Below are 16,808 nucleotides of genomic sequence, written 5' to 3'. Positions count from 1 at the left end.
ACAAGAAATTAATCAATATATAGTCATAAGCCAATAAGCCACCGAAATCAGAGCCCTTTCAAGTTACCAGTTGCGAAACTTCCCATAAGGTCGATGTATGAAAATTCGATTGGGCCAGAGTTTAGTTTTACAGATTGTCGCGACACCCATAGTCAATAAGATAAACTAGCTTCAAATTGCAAATTGTAAGATTTTTAACACACAAACAATCGCAAGACAATATTATTGTTTTAAAAAATGCAGCGACAAATGTGCACGTACGTAACAATCCGAAAGATAATATAGCAGATGAAATAAGAAACACAAATTTAAAATTTAGGTGACCGCTTTTATTGGCCGTTTTCAGATGGCGCAGCTATCAGTAGAAACTCAAAAAGTAGTTATTTGTGTAAGAGGAATTCATTGCAAACTTCCTCAACTAAGTCTAATAGGAACAGCGCTTGCGACGACGGCGGCGCCTGGCGCCACCAGCTCCAAGCACGCATCGGGGTTTGTCTCTCAATATGGCGGGCAGGGGCATCAACTCCGGTGCCGACGGCGCGGATGAGCCGTCGGCCGAAAACGCCAAGGCGGGCGCGCCCAAGCAGCCCAAGAACACACAGTGGGTCAAGCTCAACGTCGGAGGGACGTGCTTCCTGACGACCCGCACAACCCTGTGCCGAGATCCCAAGTCGTTCCTGTACCGGCTTTGCCAAGAGGATCCCGAACTCGACTCTGACAAGGTGCGTGCGGTGCTGCTGTGCATACACTCACACGCTCGCTACTACTCTGCGCTTTGCCTCCTTCATTCGCGATTTCCTTTCCTTAATTTTTCTTCTCCTCTGAAAATTCCAGGGCGCCTTTTTTACGGCGAAACCCATTCGTTTCCGGGTCGTACACGGATTGGTAAATCTGCGCCGTTGCTTCGGCGAAATAGAGGCGTTTTCGCGGTGCTTTTCGATTTTTCTCTTCGTACTGGTTCTTTTTCGTAACGCGCTTTTTCCTCGCCTAGCGTCGCGTCCTCTTTGACAGTGCGGCGCCTGGGATTGAACGATTTTGCGGTTCTCACTACTGCGTCGCTCTCATCTAGCGGCGGTGAGCAGCGGTGGGTGATCCAATCGAAGTGTCGTGCTTTAAAAAGCCGACTCGATGTGCCATGCGCCCATCCGGTCGTGTGCGCCTGTGTGCTGCGCCAACTTTTTTTCCCCGTATTTTTTGCTCTCGCATTTCTTTTATTTCACCCGACGTCGTATCGACGGCGGTCATGCCGGAAGAAAAACTTCCTTTCCCAACTGTAGGCTCCATGTGCGGTGCCTTATGATCGGCCACTTGGCACTGGTCGTCGAGGGCTCATTCTTTCATTTATGTGGCAAACCTTAGGCGTGGTTGTGAAGAAATCATCTATGTAATGTAAAGATGTGCTGTCTTTCTCGCGCAATCGCTTTATGATATGAGGGGGAAAACACGGCTTCTGCGGACATATCTCGTCGACGTAGTGTCCAAACAAGATTTCCGATCGGCTACGTTGTTTTAATCTCGTTTGAGGCTGCGTCGGCCGTATCCTCGATGGAAGCCGAACAACGGCGGGAAAACACGTACACATCCAAGAGGAAATATCCGGAAGGTTCTGTGAACATCGCCGGAACTTAGTGCACGTTTTTACGTCGCATTTGTGCGTCTCGTCACCATCTGCACTGTTCGCGTACCTGTCTGTGTGTATGCAGCGCTGAGGATTGTCAGAACTTGCGCATCGGCTTTTGCAAGGTAGGAATGACTCACTCACGAAAAAATACGAAGAAAAAGTACTAGCTAGGGACAAGGGCTGCGTTCAGATTTCCGGAGACGAAACGAGACACTTTCGCGGCAACTTCTGTAGAGCAGACGACGCGATGCACGGGTGATGAGCCGACTAAAAGGTGAGACGTTAAATGAATAATTCAGTAAAGAAAAAAAAAATCACGAAGCAGAGGTGACATGTGCAGTCATGCACTCGACGACAGCTTGACATATCTCATTTGATATATACCGGCGGCGAAATCGAGTCGGAAAAACTCGATTTTGTCGCGTTCTTGTCAGGAGCAAAACTGGACAAGAAGCACATAGTTTGGTTTTTCAATTTTTAAATCAGTGTCTCGAAACTATACCTGCCGCGCATATTAGACAGGTTGACGAGTCAGCCCAGATCCTTGTTCCAGTCAAGTCGTCTTTGCACCATTTGAGGTGGTTGAACGGGAAACAGACGTCAGTGGCCACACTTCTACCCGCCGCGGTGGCTCAGTGGTTAGGGCGCTCGACTACTGATCCGGAGTTCCCGGGTTCGAACCCGACCGCGGCGGCTGCGTTTTTATGGAGGAAAAACGCTAAGGCACCCGTGTGCTGTGCGATGCCAGTGCACGTTATATCCCCAGGTGGTCGAAACTATTCCGGAGCTCTCCACTACGGCACCTCTTCCTTCTTTCACTCCCTCCTTTATCCCCTCCCTTAGAGCGCGGTTCAGGTGTCCAACGATATATGAGACAGATACTGCGCCATTTCCTTTCCCCAGAAACCAAGCATTATGGTTACACTTCTCGCGGTTACCGATGAAATAACCCTTCTGCGTGCTTTCAAAATTACTTAAAAACGAAAAAAAAAGTCTACACACGTGCGCAGTCACGTCTTCAGCCTCTTGCCTGACATTTAACCGCTCTGATCTTGTCGCCTTGACTGCCCTTTGTCTAGCGTGACGGGCATGTCCCCCTTGAAAGACGCCTTCGCTTGTTTATTTTTACTTTTTTTGAAGGGCATCTCGTTATGCGATTGTTTTCGGTTTGCTGAGGAAAGATAAACAGACTGCTTAACACTGATTTATCGCGGGGACTGCAATCCAACCGGTCCTGAAGACACTTGCGTAAGTTGCGAAAATAGCCCTTATCTTGAGAGTCATCAGTCGGCCGTGGATTGAAGGGCTTCTTGTCTCGTTATCGCGGCGTAAATTATGCAGATTCCGCGTGGCCAGTGACGTGACCAGGAGGGTGTGCGCGCGGCGCGATTCGTGACAGGGTGGTAAATAGATAATTTGTAGCATTCCCTTTGTACCAGGATGAAGACGGTTTTCACAACGCGTAGTCTTCGAATCCGCTATTTTAACAAACCACTTACTACTTGCCTCCTCGTCACTAAAGTGTCATGAGGGACTGTTCTAACCTTCGCGTAGTGGCCACAGGGAACAGAGCTATGGAACATACGGTACATGTGGTTTCCCTGTCTTGCATGTATGAACAGCAAATATGGTCTCCGCCCTGAAATTATTGGCAGTATCATTTCGTTTTCAAAGCACCTTGTCCTATAGCCTCGAAAACTATAGTCGCGCTTTTGGGGTGCCTGATGGCCGAGGCACTGTAGGCTGTATGGATGGATGAGGCTGAACCCTTTAAATCGGGCGGTGGTTCATGCCACGACTTGTGAAATTTTACTCTTGTCTTGATTTTAGCCGCCAATCAGATAACCTTCGCTTGGTTACTTCTACCCGTTTAAAATCTACTTTTCCTTTACTATCCTTAAACCCCAATGGTTTGAAAAAATAGGCCCCGCTTCTTTCCACTACAGGGTGAAGCCCTTTACAGAAAAGTAGGCTGGATGGATGGATGGATGGATACGGCTGAACCCTTTACATCGGGCGGTGGCTCAAGCCACCTAGCCATGTCTTGTGAAATTTTACTCCTGTCTTGCTTTTAGCCACCAATCAGATAACCTTCGCTTGGTTACTTCTAACCTCTTAAAATCCACTTTCCCTTCACTATCCCTAAACCCCAATGCCTTGGGTAAGTCAGCCCCGCTGCCTTCCACTGTAGGGTGAAGCCCTTTACAGAAAAGTATCAAGTGTTCAGCCGTTTCCTCCTCCTCTCCGCACGCAATGCACAAAGTGTCTATCTCCTGGTACCTGACTCTATACTTCTTAGTCCGCAAAACTCCAGTCCTGGCCTCAAACAACAAAGAACTTCCCCTACAATTATCATAGATATTTTCTTTGACAATTTCCTGTTCCTTTGTACGCCACCTAGCGGAGTACGGTATAACTGTTTTAAATGTGTGTACAGCGAGATTTTGGAGATAGAACGGCGAGCACGTAACATGTGCGAATTTACGAAAGCCGACGTCGGTTTTGTGCATATCTCGCTACTTCATTGGCAGTGCTTTTGAATCATACTGTCGGCGACTGCGTGCATTCGAAGCGGTCGTCGTAGATCGTTTTGGAACGCTGGTTTGTGCGGAATTGGAAGATTCGCAAATTGTCGCGTCACGCGTGGTGGTCTAACGAACCACTCAGGCATTCCCGAATGTTGCAGCGTGTTGCACTTAGCTAACGCAAGGGCTCGTAGGCGGCGCCTCTGTCGCCGGGAACTTGCAGGAAATGGCCGTATTAGGCGTCCTGGTTTTGAACGGAAGTTTCACAACCGAATGATTCATCATGCGTGTTGTCCGTAGCGTGCACGTGGTCTTTTCGCATCTTGGTTTAACGTTCGGTTTAGGCGCACGCTTGCATAAGTAGAGCTTATTCGGGCTTGTCCAGTCTTAAGTTTGGCCTCTCGCATTTTGCTGATCTTCACAGCATATGTCGGCTATCTTGCATGGAAGTAGTGCGGTTAGCGTTTCCCGATTTAGCGTAACTCCCGATTTAGCGTAACTCCGGCTTGAGCGAAATGATTGGCTGCAGCCGCCGGTTTCGGGTTGTAGGGTTTTCAGCTTACATTGTGGAGGAGAAATCTGCTCGGGAACACGCCGACCCGTGCCTCACTATTCAAACTGTTCATGTACTGCTCAGAAATTTTCACTCGGATTTCTATTTCGCCCTGTTCGAAGATTAATAAGCATTACGAGATTAAAATTACCGAAGCTCTTTGAAAGCTATGTGACGTGTCATCTTGCAGTTTAACTGTCCACTAATGTGTGAAAAATGGGCGGAGCGAGGCAGGTAGAAACCTATAGCCGAAACATTTCCGCGACATTAATGCGATCACTTTCTCTCGTCATGTATGTTTAAAAAAAACGGTGGCGTGTGTTAAGGTGGAACTGCGTGTGAAGTGTAACAAAGTAAACCGCCACATGGTGTCCACTTGGTGTTCTCCACATGCATTCTCGGGCTGTGTGATAGAATGCTTCTAATAATAATAATAATTGGTTTTTGGGAAAGGAAATGGCGCAGTATCTGTCTCATATATCTTTGGACACCTGAACCGCGCCGTAAGGGAAGGGATAAAGGAGGGAGTGAAAGAAAGGAAGAATAGGTGCCGTAGTGGAGTGCTCCGGAATAATTTCGACCACCTGGGGATCTTTAACGTGCACTGTTATTTTCTGTGTAAGGTCTGAATGGGCCAAAAACGATTGTGCTACCATGCGTTGAGTAACCTTTGCAATAATAATAATTGGTTTTTGGGGGAAGGAAATGGCGCAGTATCTGTCTCATATATCTTTGGACACCTGAACCGCGCCGTAAGGGAAGGGATAAAGGAGGGAGTGAAAGAAAGGAAGAATAGGTGCCGTAGTGGCGTGCTCCGGAATAATTTCGACCACCTGGGGATCTTTAACGTGCACTGTTATTTTCTGTGTAAGGTCTGAATGGGCCAAAAACGATTGTGCTACCATGCGTTGAGTAACCTTTGCAATAATAATAATTGGTTTTTGGGGAAAGGAAATGGCGCAGTATCTGTCTCATATATCTTTGGACACCTGAACCGCGCCGTAATGGAAGGGATAAAGGAGGGAGTGAAAGAAAGGAAGAATAGGTGCCGTAGTGGAGTGCTCCGGAATAATTTCGACCACCTGGGGATCTTTAACGTGCACTGTTATTTTCTGTGTAAGGTCTGAATGGGCCAAAAACGATTGTGCTACCATGCGTTGAGTAACCTTTGCAATAATAATAATTGGTTTTTGGGGAAAGGAAATGGCGCAGTCTCTGTCTCATATATCTTTGGACACCTGAACCGCGCCGTAAGGGAAGGGATAAAGGAGGGAGTGAAAGAAAGGAAGAATAGGTGCCGTAGTGGAGTGCTCCGGAATAATTTCGACCACCTGGGGATCTTTAACGTGCACTGTTATTTTCTGTGTACTGAATGGGCCAAAAACGATTGTGCTACCATGCGTTGAGTAACCTTTGCAATAATAATAATTGGTTTTTGGGGAAAGGAAATGGCGCAGTATCTGTCTCATATATCTTTGGACACCTGAACCGCGCCGTAAGGGAAGGGATAAAGGAGGGAGTGAAAGAAAGGAAGAATAGGTGCCGTAGTGGAGTGCTCCGGAATAATTTCGACCACCTGGGGATCTTTAACGTGCACTGTTATTTTCTGTGTAAGGTCTGAATGGGCCAAAAACGATTGTGCTACCATGCGTTGAGTAACCTTTGCAATAATAATAATTGGTTTTTGGGGAAAGGAAATGGCGCAGTATCTGTCTCATATATCTTTGGACACCTGAACCGCGCCGTAAGGGAAGGGATAAAGGAGGGAGTGAAAGAAAGGAAGAATAGGTGCCGTAGTGGCGTGCTCCGGAATAATTTCGACCACCTGGGGATCTTTAACGTGCACTGTTATTTTCTGTGTAAGGTCTGAATGGGCCAAAAACGATTGTGCTACCATGCGTTGAGTAACCTTTGCAATAATAATAATTGGTTTTTGGGGAAAGGAAATGGCGCAGTATCTGTCTCATATATCTTTGGACACCTGAACCGCGCCGTAAGGGAAGGGATAAAGGAGGGAGTGAAAGAAAGGAAGAATAGGTGCCGTAGTGGAGTGCTCCGGAATAATTTCGACCACCTGGGGATCTTTAACGTGCACTGTTATTTTCTGTGTACTGAATGGGCCAAAAACGATTGTGCTACCATGCGTTGAGTAACCTTTGCAATAATAATAATTGGTTTTTGGGGAAAGGAAATGGCGCAGTATCTGTCTCATATATCTTTGGACACCTGAACCGCGCCGTAAGGGAAGGGATAAAGGAGGGAGTGAAAGAAAGGAAGAATAGGTGCCGTAGTGGAGTGCTCCGGAATAATTTCGACCACCTGGGGATCTTTAACGTGCACTGTTATTTTCTGTGTAAGGTCTGAATGGGCCAAAAACGATTGTGCTACCATGCGTTGAGTAACCTTTGCAATAATAATTGGTTTTTGGGGAAAGGAAATGGCGCAGTATCTGTCTCATATATCTTTGGACACCTGAACCGCGCCGTAAGGGAAGGGATAAAGGAGGGAGTGAAAGAAAGGAAGAATAGGTGCCGTAGTGGCGTGCTCCGGAATAATTTCGACCACCTGGGGATCTTTAACGTGCACTGTTATTTTCTGTGTAAGGTCTGAATGGGCCAAAAACGATTGTGCTACCATGCGTTGAGTAACCTTTGCAATAATAATAATTGGTTTTTGGGGAAAGGAAATGGCGCAGTATCTGTCTCATATATCTTTGGACACCTGAACCGCGCCGTAAGGGAAGGGATAAAGGAGGGAGTGAAAGAAAGGAAGAATAGGTGCCGTAGTGGAGTGCTCCGGAATAATTTCGACCACCTGGGGATCTTTAACGTGCACTGTTATTTTCTGTGTACTGAATGGGCCAAAAACGATTGTGCTACCATGCGTTGAGTAACCTTTGCAATAATAATAATTGGTTTTTGGGGAAAGGAAATGGCGCAGTATCTGTCTCATATATCTTTGGACACCTGAACCGCGCCGTAAGGGAAGGGATAAAGGAGGGAGTGAAAGAAAGGAAGAATAGGTGCCGTAGTGGAGTGCTCCGGAATAATTTCGACCACCTGGGGATCTTTAACGTGCACTGTTATTTTCTGTGTAAGGTCTGAATGGGCCAAAAACGATTGTGCTACCATGCGTTGAGTAACCTTTGCAATAATAATAATTGGTTTTTGGGGGAAGGAAATGGCGCAGTATCTGTCTCATATATCTTTGGACACCTGAACCGCGCCGTAAGGGAAGGGATAAAGGAGGGAGTGAAAGAAAGGAAGAATAGGTGCCGTAGTGGCGTGCTCCGGAATAATTTCGACCACCTGGGGATCTTTAACGTGCACTGTTATTTTCTGTGTAAGGTCTGAATGGGCCAAAAACGATTGTGCTACCATGCGTTGAGTAACCTTTGCAATAATAATAATTGGTTTTTGGGGAAAGGAAATGGCGCAGTATCTGTCTCATATATCTTTGGACACCTGAACCGCGCCGTAATGGAAGGGATAAAGGAGGGAGTGAAAGAAAGGAAGAATAGGTGCCGTAGTGGAGTGCTCCGGAATAATTTCGACCACCTGGGGATCTTTAACGTGCACTGTTATTTTCTGTGTAAGGTCTGAATGGGCCAAAAACGATTGTGCTACCATGCGTTGAGTAACCTTTGCAATAATAATAATTGGTTTTTGGGGAAAGGAAATGGCGCAGTCTCTGTCTCATATATCTTTGGACACCTGAACCGCGCCGTAAGGGAAGGGATAAAGGAGGGAGTGAAAGAAAGGAAGAATAGGTGCCGTAGTGGAGTGCTCCGGAATAATTTCGACGACCTGGGGATCTTTAACGTGCACTGTTATTTTCTGTGTACTGAATGGGCCAAAAACGATTGTGCTACCATGCGTTGAGTAACCTTTGCAATAATAATAATTGGTTTTTGGGGAAAGGAAATGGCGCAGTATCTGTCTCATATATCTTTGGACACCTGAACCGCGCCGTAAGGGAAGGGATAAAGGAGGGAGTGAAAGAAAGGAAGAATAGGTGCCGTAGTGGAGTGCTCCGGAATAATTTCGACCACCTGGGGATCTTTAACGTGCACTGTTATTTTCTGTGTAAGGTCTGAATGGGCCAAAAACGATTGTGCTACCATGCGTTGAGTAACCTTTGCAATAATAATAATTGGTTTTTGGGGAAAGGAAATGGCGCAGTATCTGTCTCATATATCTTTGGACACCTGAACCGCGCCGTAAGGGAAGGGATAAAGGAGGGAGTGAAAGAAAGGAAGAATAGGTGCCGTAGTGGAGTGCTCCGGAATAATTTCGACGACCTGGGGATCTTTAACGTGCACTGTTATTTTCTGTGTAAGGTCAGAATGGGCCAAAAACTATTGTGCTACCATGCGTTGAGTAACCTTTGCAATAATAATAATTGGTTTTTGGGGAAAGGAAATGGCGCAGTATCTGTCTCATATATCGTTGGACACCTTAACCGCGCCGTAAGGGAAGGGACAATAATAATAATAATAATAATAATAATAATTGTTTTTTGGGGGGAAAGGAAATGGCGCAGTATCTGTCTCACATTCCGGCGGACACCTGAACCGCGCCGTAAGGGAAGGGATAAAGAAGGGAGTGAAAGAAGAAAGGAAGAGGTGCCGTAGTGGAGGGCTCCGGAATAATTTCGACCACCTGGGGATCTTTAACGTGCACTGACATCGCACAGCACACGGGCGCCTTAGCGTTTTCCCACTAATTGGTTTTTGGCGAAAGGAAATGGCGCAGTATCTGTCTCATATATCTTTGGACACCTGAACCGCGCCGTAAGGGAAGGGTAAAGGAGGGAGTGAAAGAAGAAAGGAAGAGAGAGGTGCCGTAGTGGAGGGCTCCGGAATAATTTCGACCACCTGGGGATCTTTAACGTGCACTGACATCGCACAGCACACGGGCGCCTTAGCCTTTTGCCTCCATAGCTTTGCACAGGAAGCAGTTTGTGGATCCACTGACGGCGGGCTTATTTATACCCGCACAGGGTCGTTGTAGAGTAAAAATAAAAAAAAAACAAGAACGAGTGAAATATATGCCAGACAGATGGGAACGTTCGTGTGCTGTCTGCGCTATCGGTGTTCTTGCTTCCGTGTTGTGTATGTATGTGATGTGTAGCAGCTTTTTAATCACGCCTCCTGTGAAACCTCGTTCGAAGTTTGTATATAAAAAAAATTGAGAGCTGGAACGGCAGAAGGTTGGCACCAAGTTCGGGCTTTCAGGAGCTGTCGCATCACCTGATGCACACACGCCCACGCGTAGCGCAAAAAAAAAAGTGCCGTGGCTGTTCGCATGCTAAAGTATAATTGGTGTTGGGAGTGTGTTCAAGCTTCGCTTTCTTTTGTGTTTTTTTTACAAAAGAATGACAAAATAAGGACAGAAGAAAAATTCGAGAGACCAAAATTTGAGTTCCACTTTTTGCCGTTTGAACGATTTCCATTGTATAGCTGTACATAGAGGAGTGCAAATAATAATAATAATAATAATAGGTTTTTGGGGAAGTAAATGGCGCAGTATCTGTCTCATATATCGTTGGACACCTGAACCGCGCCGTAAGGGAAGGGATAAAGGAGGGAGTGAAGGAAGAAAGAGGTGCCGTAGTGGAGGGCTCCGGAATAGTTTCGACCACCCGGGGATCTTTACCGTGCACTGACATCGCACAGCGCGGGCGCCTTTGCGTTTCGCCTCCATCGAAACGCGGCCGCCGCGGTCGGGTACCCGGGAACTCCGGATACCCGGGAACTCCGGATCGTTGGCCGAGCGCCCTAACTACTGATCCATGGATAAGGATTGTACCCTCAACTTCGGACAGTAGGACAATAGACAGTTTTAGCTGTGCGTACGCAAAGAGTTAGCGTACGCGAGGAGTTAGCGGGGACGGTAGTGCGCATGCGCAGAACGCAAGCGCAAGCCTTGCGTCTTGCGTACGGTAGCCTTGCGTACGGTAGCCAGCGGAGTTTGCGTTGCGGCGCTTGCGTGGCTTGCGTACGCTAACTTTGACAAGATGGCGGCGCCCTGCTCGCCCGCTTCGGAATAAATACATGTCGCCGCTGGATTCTTCGACGCAATAGCTCGCTCAAATGGTAGCGGTTCGCTTTTATTTCGCCTAATCTTGCCCACACGTAGCGGTATAAGCGATAACTAGCCCCTGTTTTTCAGATAATTTGGCGATCTTCAAGCTCCTAGGCCTAACTATATTCAGTGTGTTTTCCTCGTAGCAACGACACCTGGCGAAGCAGTTTCCAACTTTTAGCCAGATCTTGCATTTTCTTCGGTTTGCATAGTTTTTCTTCTTGGAACAAAAAAGGCTCCCAATGCACTCACAGTAGTTATCAGTAATCACGGATGAAATTTTCTTCAACCGAGCGTTGATGTGGTTTGACTTCTTGTCACTAGATGGCGCCACGTGCGCCTGAGGGACGCTACGGCACGGTCAGCTAAAACTATACTTCGGAGCGGACAGCGTAACGCACGCAGCGCCGTAGCTCTTTGCGTACGCAAGCACTTGCGTGCGCACAGCTAAAACTGTCTAATATCTAGCTGAGCTCGGCCGTAAAATTTAGTCAATATGCCGGGTTGGATGGCCGCGGTTCTGAACATTTTTTGCTTGACTCCGGAGCTTCCGGAAAAGTGTGTGTGTGTGTGTGTGTGTGTGTGTGTGTGTGTGTGTGTGTGTGTGTGTGTGTGTGTGTGTGTGTGTGGCTTTCTTTGTATAACCTTATGGTCACTCTAAGGTACAGGCTAATTGTGCACTCTGTCTCAAAATTTGTTGGCAGTGGCGTGGAATTAGGCTACTGCGAGCGGGGGCCGACGGTTCGAACCGTCTGTATGGTTGGCTCGCAAGCGCGCGAGAGCAGCGCACTTCTGGAAGCCGACGCCTATCGCTCGATCTTCGACTGCGCAATAAGTCACCGAGATTGAGACTTTTAGAATAGGGCGACGCTATCGGTTAGGGGCATAAGGGAATAGTGGGGGGAGTGCAGTGCGCAGGCGCAGGACAATAGAGAGTTATAGCGTAGCGTGATCCGCTACCGTGAGGCACCACTGCGCATGCGCAGATCGCCCTGGTGACGCCAGATGGCGCCACGTGCCCGTCAGCTGCGTCGGGACCAATCGTCGTGTACCCAGCGGTGCCCCGCGGTAGCGGATCGCGCTATGCTATAACTCTCTACTACCTTTAGCATGCCGTGTTACCGTTACGGCAGTACCTTGAGGCCGCCCACCGCTGGTGAGCACGCGCTGATTGGTCCCGATGCTGCAGGCGCGCCGGGTAGCTGGCGCCATCTGGCGCCGTCAGGACGATTTGCGCATTGGCTGCGCGTGGGCTCCCGGTACTCCGGTGCCGGTAATACTGTGCACGGCATGCTAAAGGTGTCTAATAACGCACTGCCCCCCCCCCCCCCCGATATTCCCCGATGCCCCTAACAGATAGCGTCACCCTGTTCTCAAAGTCTCTAATCAACTTATCGCGCAGCCGAATATTGAGCGATAGGCGTCGGCTTCCAAAAGTGCGCTGCTCTCACGACGCACTGTCGGTCATCTTGCGCATCATTTGTCATGTTCGCTTCTTCAGTGCGCCAGCTTTTTTTAGGCTGCGGTTCTTGCCGTCCGATTACCTGACATGGCCTAGCCAAGCCTAGCCGAGCACACGACTTCCACCGGTGGCAACCACACTTCCACTACGACCAACGCCGCCGGAATTCCGGTCCGTTATGGGGAGAAAGCGTCGCTGCCAGGGGGCGTCACACATTTCGTTGGGTCGCCGGAGACACACTGCATGTCACACTGCCACACTGTATATGAGCGCGCTCGGCGGCCCACCGGCCGTCTTGTCGGTGTAGCGGGACATCGATACCAAGTGGGGTCTCAAAGAAAATAAATAGGAGCTTATGTCGCGAAGGGGTTGTAAGCGTGCGTTCTGAGCCCCCCGGGGCTTACTGAGCCGCAATTTGGCACCGGCACCCAGGTCTGTGAGAATCTCTAGCTTACGCAATATCCTCGTCCGTCCCGACTTAGAATACGCTGGCGCTATTTCTGACCCTCACCATATTAATCTAATCGCAGTCTTGGAATCCGTCCAGGACTCGATTCGTCCGTCGGACTGCTCTAACGGCAAGCAACACCGTCAGCATCTCGGCCTTGAGGGAACGACATTGCCTCCGGGCAGTCGCTTCCCATCGAAAAAAAAAATGCCTGGCCGTTCTGTACTTTGTATGTATGGTGTCATATGCATTGCCTCAAGGTGACAATATGGTCTGGCCGCCTGAGCGCACATTCTGCATGCTGTCGCTAACCCAACTCCGCGCATGCCCAGCGTGCGCACATGCACAACTGTACTTATCTCACAAGTTGTGTGCACCACTGTGAAAGGTAAAGCTCGCTCGTCCAATCAGGGCCAAGGAAGATTACAAATAGTACCTCAAATGTTTGAGCAGGTGTTGTGATATTGAAAGTGTATCGAGCGTTTCATTCGCTGAATAAATTGGCAGAGAAAGTCCACACGAACACAGCACTTGCTGCGAACTGGTGCGTGGCCATTCGTAAGCGTGGCGTACGCCGAGTCGGCCGATTATCCTGCGCGCAGCTAAACCCGCAGCAGCTGGAGACTGGTGCTCTTTCCTGTCCAGGGATGGAGCCACCAGTCGCGGGGTGAGGGGAATGGAGGAACACTTTTCGCAGCGCACGCCGTTCTGATTGGAGCGATGCAAAACTTGTGAGGTGGAGTATAAATATCGAAGTTACAATCTCCCCCCTCACTGCCACCTACCGCAATAACTTGCCAGCTCATCGTTGCCCGAGTCGTTGACATGGAGCCCATATCTTTCAGCTAGGAACTGTCGTCTTGGCATGTTGAGGCCGATAGCTTTCATGTAATGTCCCCGTTGAGACCTGTGCTATGGCTAACGAAGTAATAAATCAATGAAGATTTAACTACAGCGCATATACCGGGTGTCCCAGCTAACTAGAACGCAGGGTTAAAAAAATGAATAATTAGAGACAGCCGCGTGAAACCAGTTGCATATTGGTTACAGCCATCTTGCGCACCGCAGGCAATTTTTTGTATCGCAATTAATTAATAGTTTAATTAAGTTTAATTATCGAAATTAATAAATATTGACTTTAGGCAACAATTTGTATTTGCAAAGTTGTAGAGCGGCTTCAGAAACTCCCATTCCATCATTTACGATAAGGACACACTCACGTCTGTCTTTTTTCCCTGGCTGCAAATAAAGCCCGCGAAATACAAAATAAACCACGTGACTAACGCACTTGCGCGCCACGATCGTGCTGCTCTCAAGCGTGGTTTGAGCAAACGAAATCACCTGCAGCCTTGACTCGACGGCCTCGCACCAGCGGCAGGCCGACATGTTGGCGGTGGTTTCTCGGCTGCGTCAACCAGTGACACATATGACGGTGCGAATTTATATAGACGACCGGAGAAGGTGACCACCTGCTTGAGCGAGCGGTTTGTTGTGTCGCAGATGGTTATTTTCTAGTAGTTAGTTTATTCATTGTACCACAAGGCTTCCTGTTTTGGGCTTTTCAGTGTAATAAATAAAAGGAACACACGTACTTTTATGCATTTTAGGGAACTTATCAAGGTGCAGTCGGTTTCAATCGAGGAAACAGTCATGAATAATTAGTCCCTTGACTAAAAGGTACACGGCGTGGGTAACTCCCGAAATACGTCGGCCTAGCGCCTTTGCCACTTCGAGTTTTCGATTATTTCTGCCGGCCTGTCTTCTTTTAGCTGTGCTGTCCTGGTCAGCTTAGTCGATAGATCCACTGCCCCGGACAGGCAGTGGCCCTGGTTTCAAGCTCCGGACTGAAACGAGTTTCCCTTTAACTGTTAATGCCCCGAGAACGTTCAATAGAATCTCTGCTGTACGGCTGCGCTGGAGCATATGCTAATGAGTGAGTATTACCTTGGGCGCACATACTAATTGTGGACAGCGTAGGGAACTATGGAATGGAAAACAACTGTTAAGAGACAGGAAGAGAGCAGAGTGGATCAGGGCAAGAACGAATGGGCATGCACAGGGTATCTGATGTGAAGATACGGTAACCGATGGTAACCGTAGGATAGACGGTAAATTAGTAGATTCTGGACGAAGGTAAACGCATTATGGGCCGCTCCAGGTAGTCAGGTGAGCAGATGTGATTAGGAAGTTTACCGGTATAAGGTGGCCGCAGCTGGCACAGGTCAGGGCTGCCTGCGAGTTCTGTGGAAGGTGACTTTGTCCTGCAGTGGGGCATTGCTGATAATTGCGGCATATTCTATAAAGAAGTTGAAGGGGCATGGCGATTACTTCGTTATAGCCGTAGCTTCTCTATAGCCCTTATTGACAGCGCTTCCAAAGGGAATCGTCATTCCTTCGTTATATCCGTTATTTCGTTATAAACCGTTTCGTTATAGCGAGGTTCGACTGTAAAGCCGAGCGAACAGCTGCTCTGCCGTATACGAGGTGCATATATAGGCTGTTGGTTGCGGCGCTTTTAGCCTCTGCAGCTTACAGAAACGCGACTAACCTATACGCATCCGACAGCCCGTATATACAGCTTACGGCTCTTAGCGCAAGCCTTGCGGAAGTCGCGCTCGGGTGCGCGCGGAGCCGAATATAGAGCTCTTTTCTATTCGTTTTTTATTTTATTCCTCTCATTCGCACTTTCGGTTCGGGCTTTATGTAATGCGCCGCGTTGCGGAACAGCTCGGCCGTGTTGCAAGTGCGTGGCGTCGGGGGCGCCGCCGCCGCGAAGCGCGAGCCGTCCGTTCTGCATAACTGAGCCGCAGCCAACCCTTTATGCCCGTCGTTGCTCGCGGGTGCCAAATGCCTGTCCGCGACTTCGTCTTCTTCTTACTATCCGCCTTATTTTATTGCCGTCTTTCGAGCTCTGTCCCTACTCGCCGGTCGGCTTGTTCCCTCTGGGCGTGCCATCTTGGACGGAATCCAGCTAATGCGCACCTATAGTCATTCCGCGAGAACCGTGCAGGCGAACGGTACGTAAAAGCTATGTTGGGGACCTATACAGTGAATGAAAGGTGCGGGGGGGGGGGGGGGGGATCCGACAGTGTCCTAGGCGTGATGGTTTTCATAGTTTCTAGAAGCATGCAGTGTAGCGCACTTGGCAGACAAAGGAAAAGTGAGAAGGAGGTAACGGGAGAGGCGCTATATATGTCGTTTCAGTTTCGGTTTCGTTAGTCGAACCCGCCGCGGTGGCTCAGTGGTTTGGGCGCTCGCCTACTGATCCGGAGTTCCCGGGTTCGAACCCGACCGCGGCGGCTGCGTTTTTATGGAGGCAAAACGCTAAGGCGCCCGTGTGCTGTGCGATGTTAGTGCACGTTAACGATCCCCAGGTGGTCGAAATAATTCCGGAGCCCTCCACTACGGCACCTCCTTCTTCCTTTCTTCTTTCACTCCCTCCTTTATCCCTTCCCTTACGGCGCGGTTCAGGTGTCCAACGATCTATGACACAGATACTGCGCCATTTCCTTTCCCCAAAAAACAATTATTTTTAGTCGAATGGTCGCTGTGACAGGCACCTCTTCCTTCTTTCACTCCCTCCTTTATCCCTTCCCTTACGGCGTGGTTCAGGTGTCCACCGAGATATGTGATATAGTTACTGCGTCACTTCCTTTCCCCAAAAAAGCAATTATTATTAGTCGAACGGTCACTGTGCCGTCAGAGGTGAGTTGAAGCACCGTTCTATTGTGCAAACCGAAACGGAAACAGCATGAGACAAGAAATATTACACATTATTTACTGTGCGGAGGTGAATTTCGCGTGGCAATCTACGTTCACTGACGTCTTGGGCATCATTCAAAGGAAAGATCGTACAACCAAAATCACGGTGACCAAAATTAATTGGTGTGCCTACTCTGTTGAACCTTGTTCCGTCTTCCATCTGTGTAGAGCAGGTTGGGCTGCATTTTCCTTTTTATCCAGCGTGCTGTGTGTTTCCTAAGAGGGTGTGTTAAACGGATTTCCCCTGTTAGGGGTGGGTCGCTCTTTGAGATACAGTTAAGCCCACGAAAAGCGCATGTGTGCGTGCCCGAGGTGGTGTCGCAACGCCCTCAACGCGTGCACAAATTGCAC

The 16,808-nt window shown here is 48.6% G+C and overlaps 1 protein-coding gene across 1 annotated transcript in view; it reads left to right on the top strand.

Moving 5' to 3' along the window:
- Window positions 1–480: 480 nt before the first annotated feature.
- Window positions 481–16,808, top strand: part of inc (BTB/POZ domain-containing protein inc) — a 37,258-nt gene continuing 20,930 nt past the window's right edge. The window contains exon 1 of the mRNA XM_077633906.1: window positions 481–722. Within this exon, the coding sequence (XP_077490032.1) occupies window positions 504–722 (219 nt within the window). The 5' untranslated portion in view covers window positions 481–503. The remainder of the gene's footprint in view (window positions 723–16,808) is intronic.

This window comes from Amblyomma americanum, chromosome 8, assembly GCF_052857255.1.
Source record: "Amblyomma americanum isolate KBUSLIRL-KWMA chromosome 8, ASM5285725v1, whole genome shotgun sequence".
NCBI lineage: Eukaryota > Metazoa > Arthropoda > Arachnida > Ixodida > Ixodidae > Amblyomma > Amblyomma americanum.
Note: the sequence above shows the minus strand (reverse complement) of the source record. Positions and strands in the feature narration are given on the sequence as shown.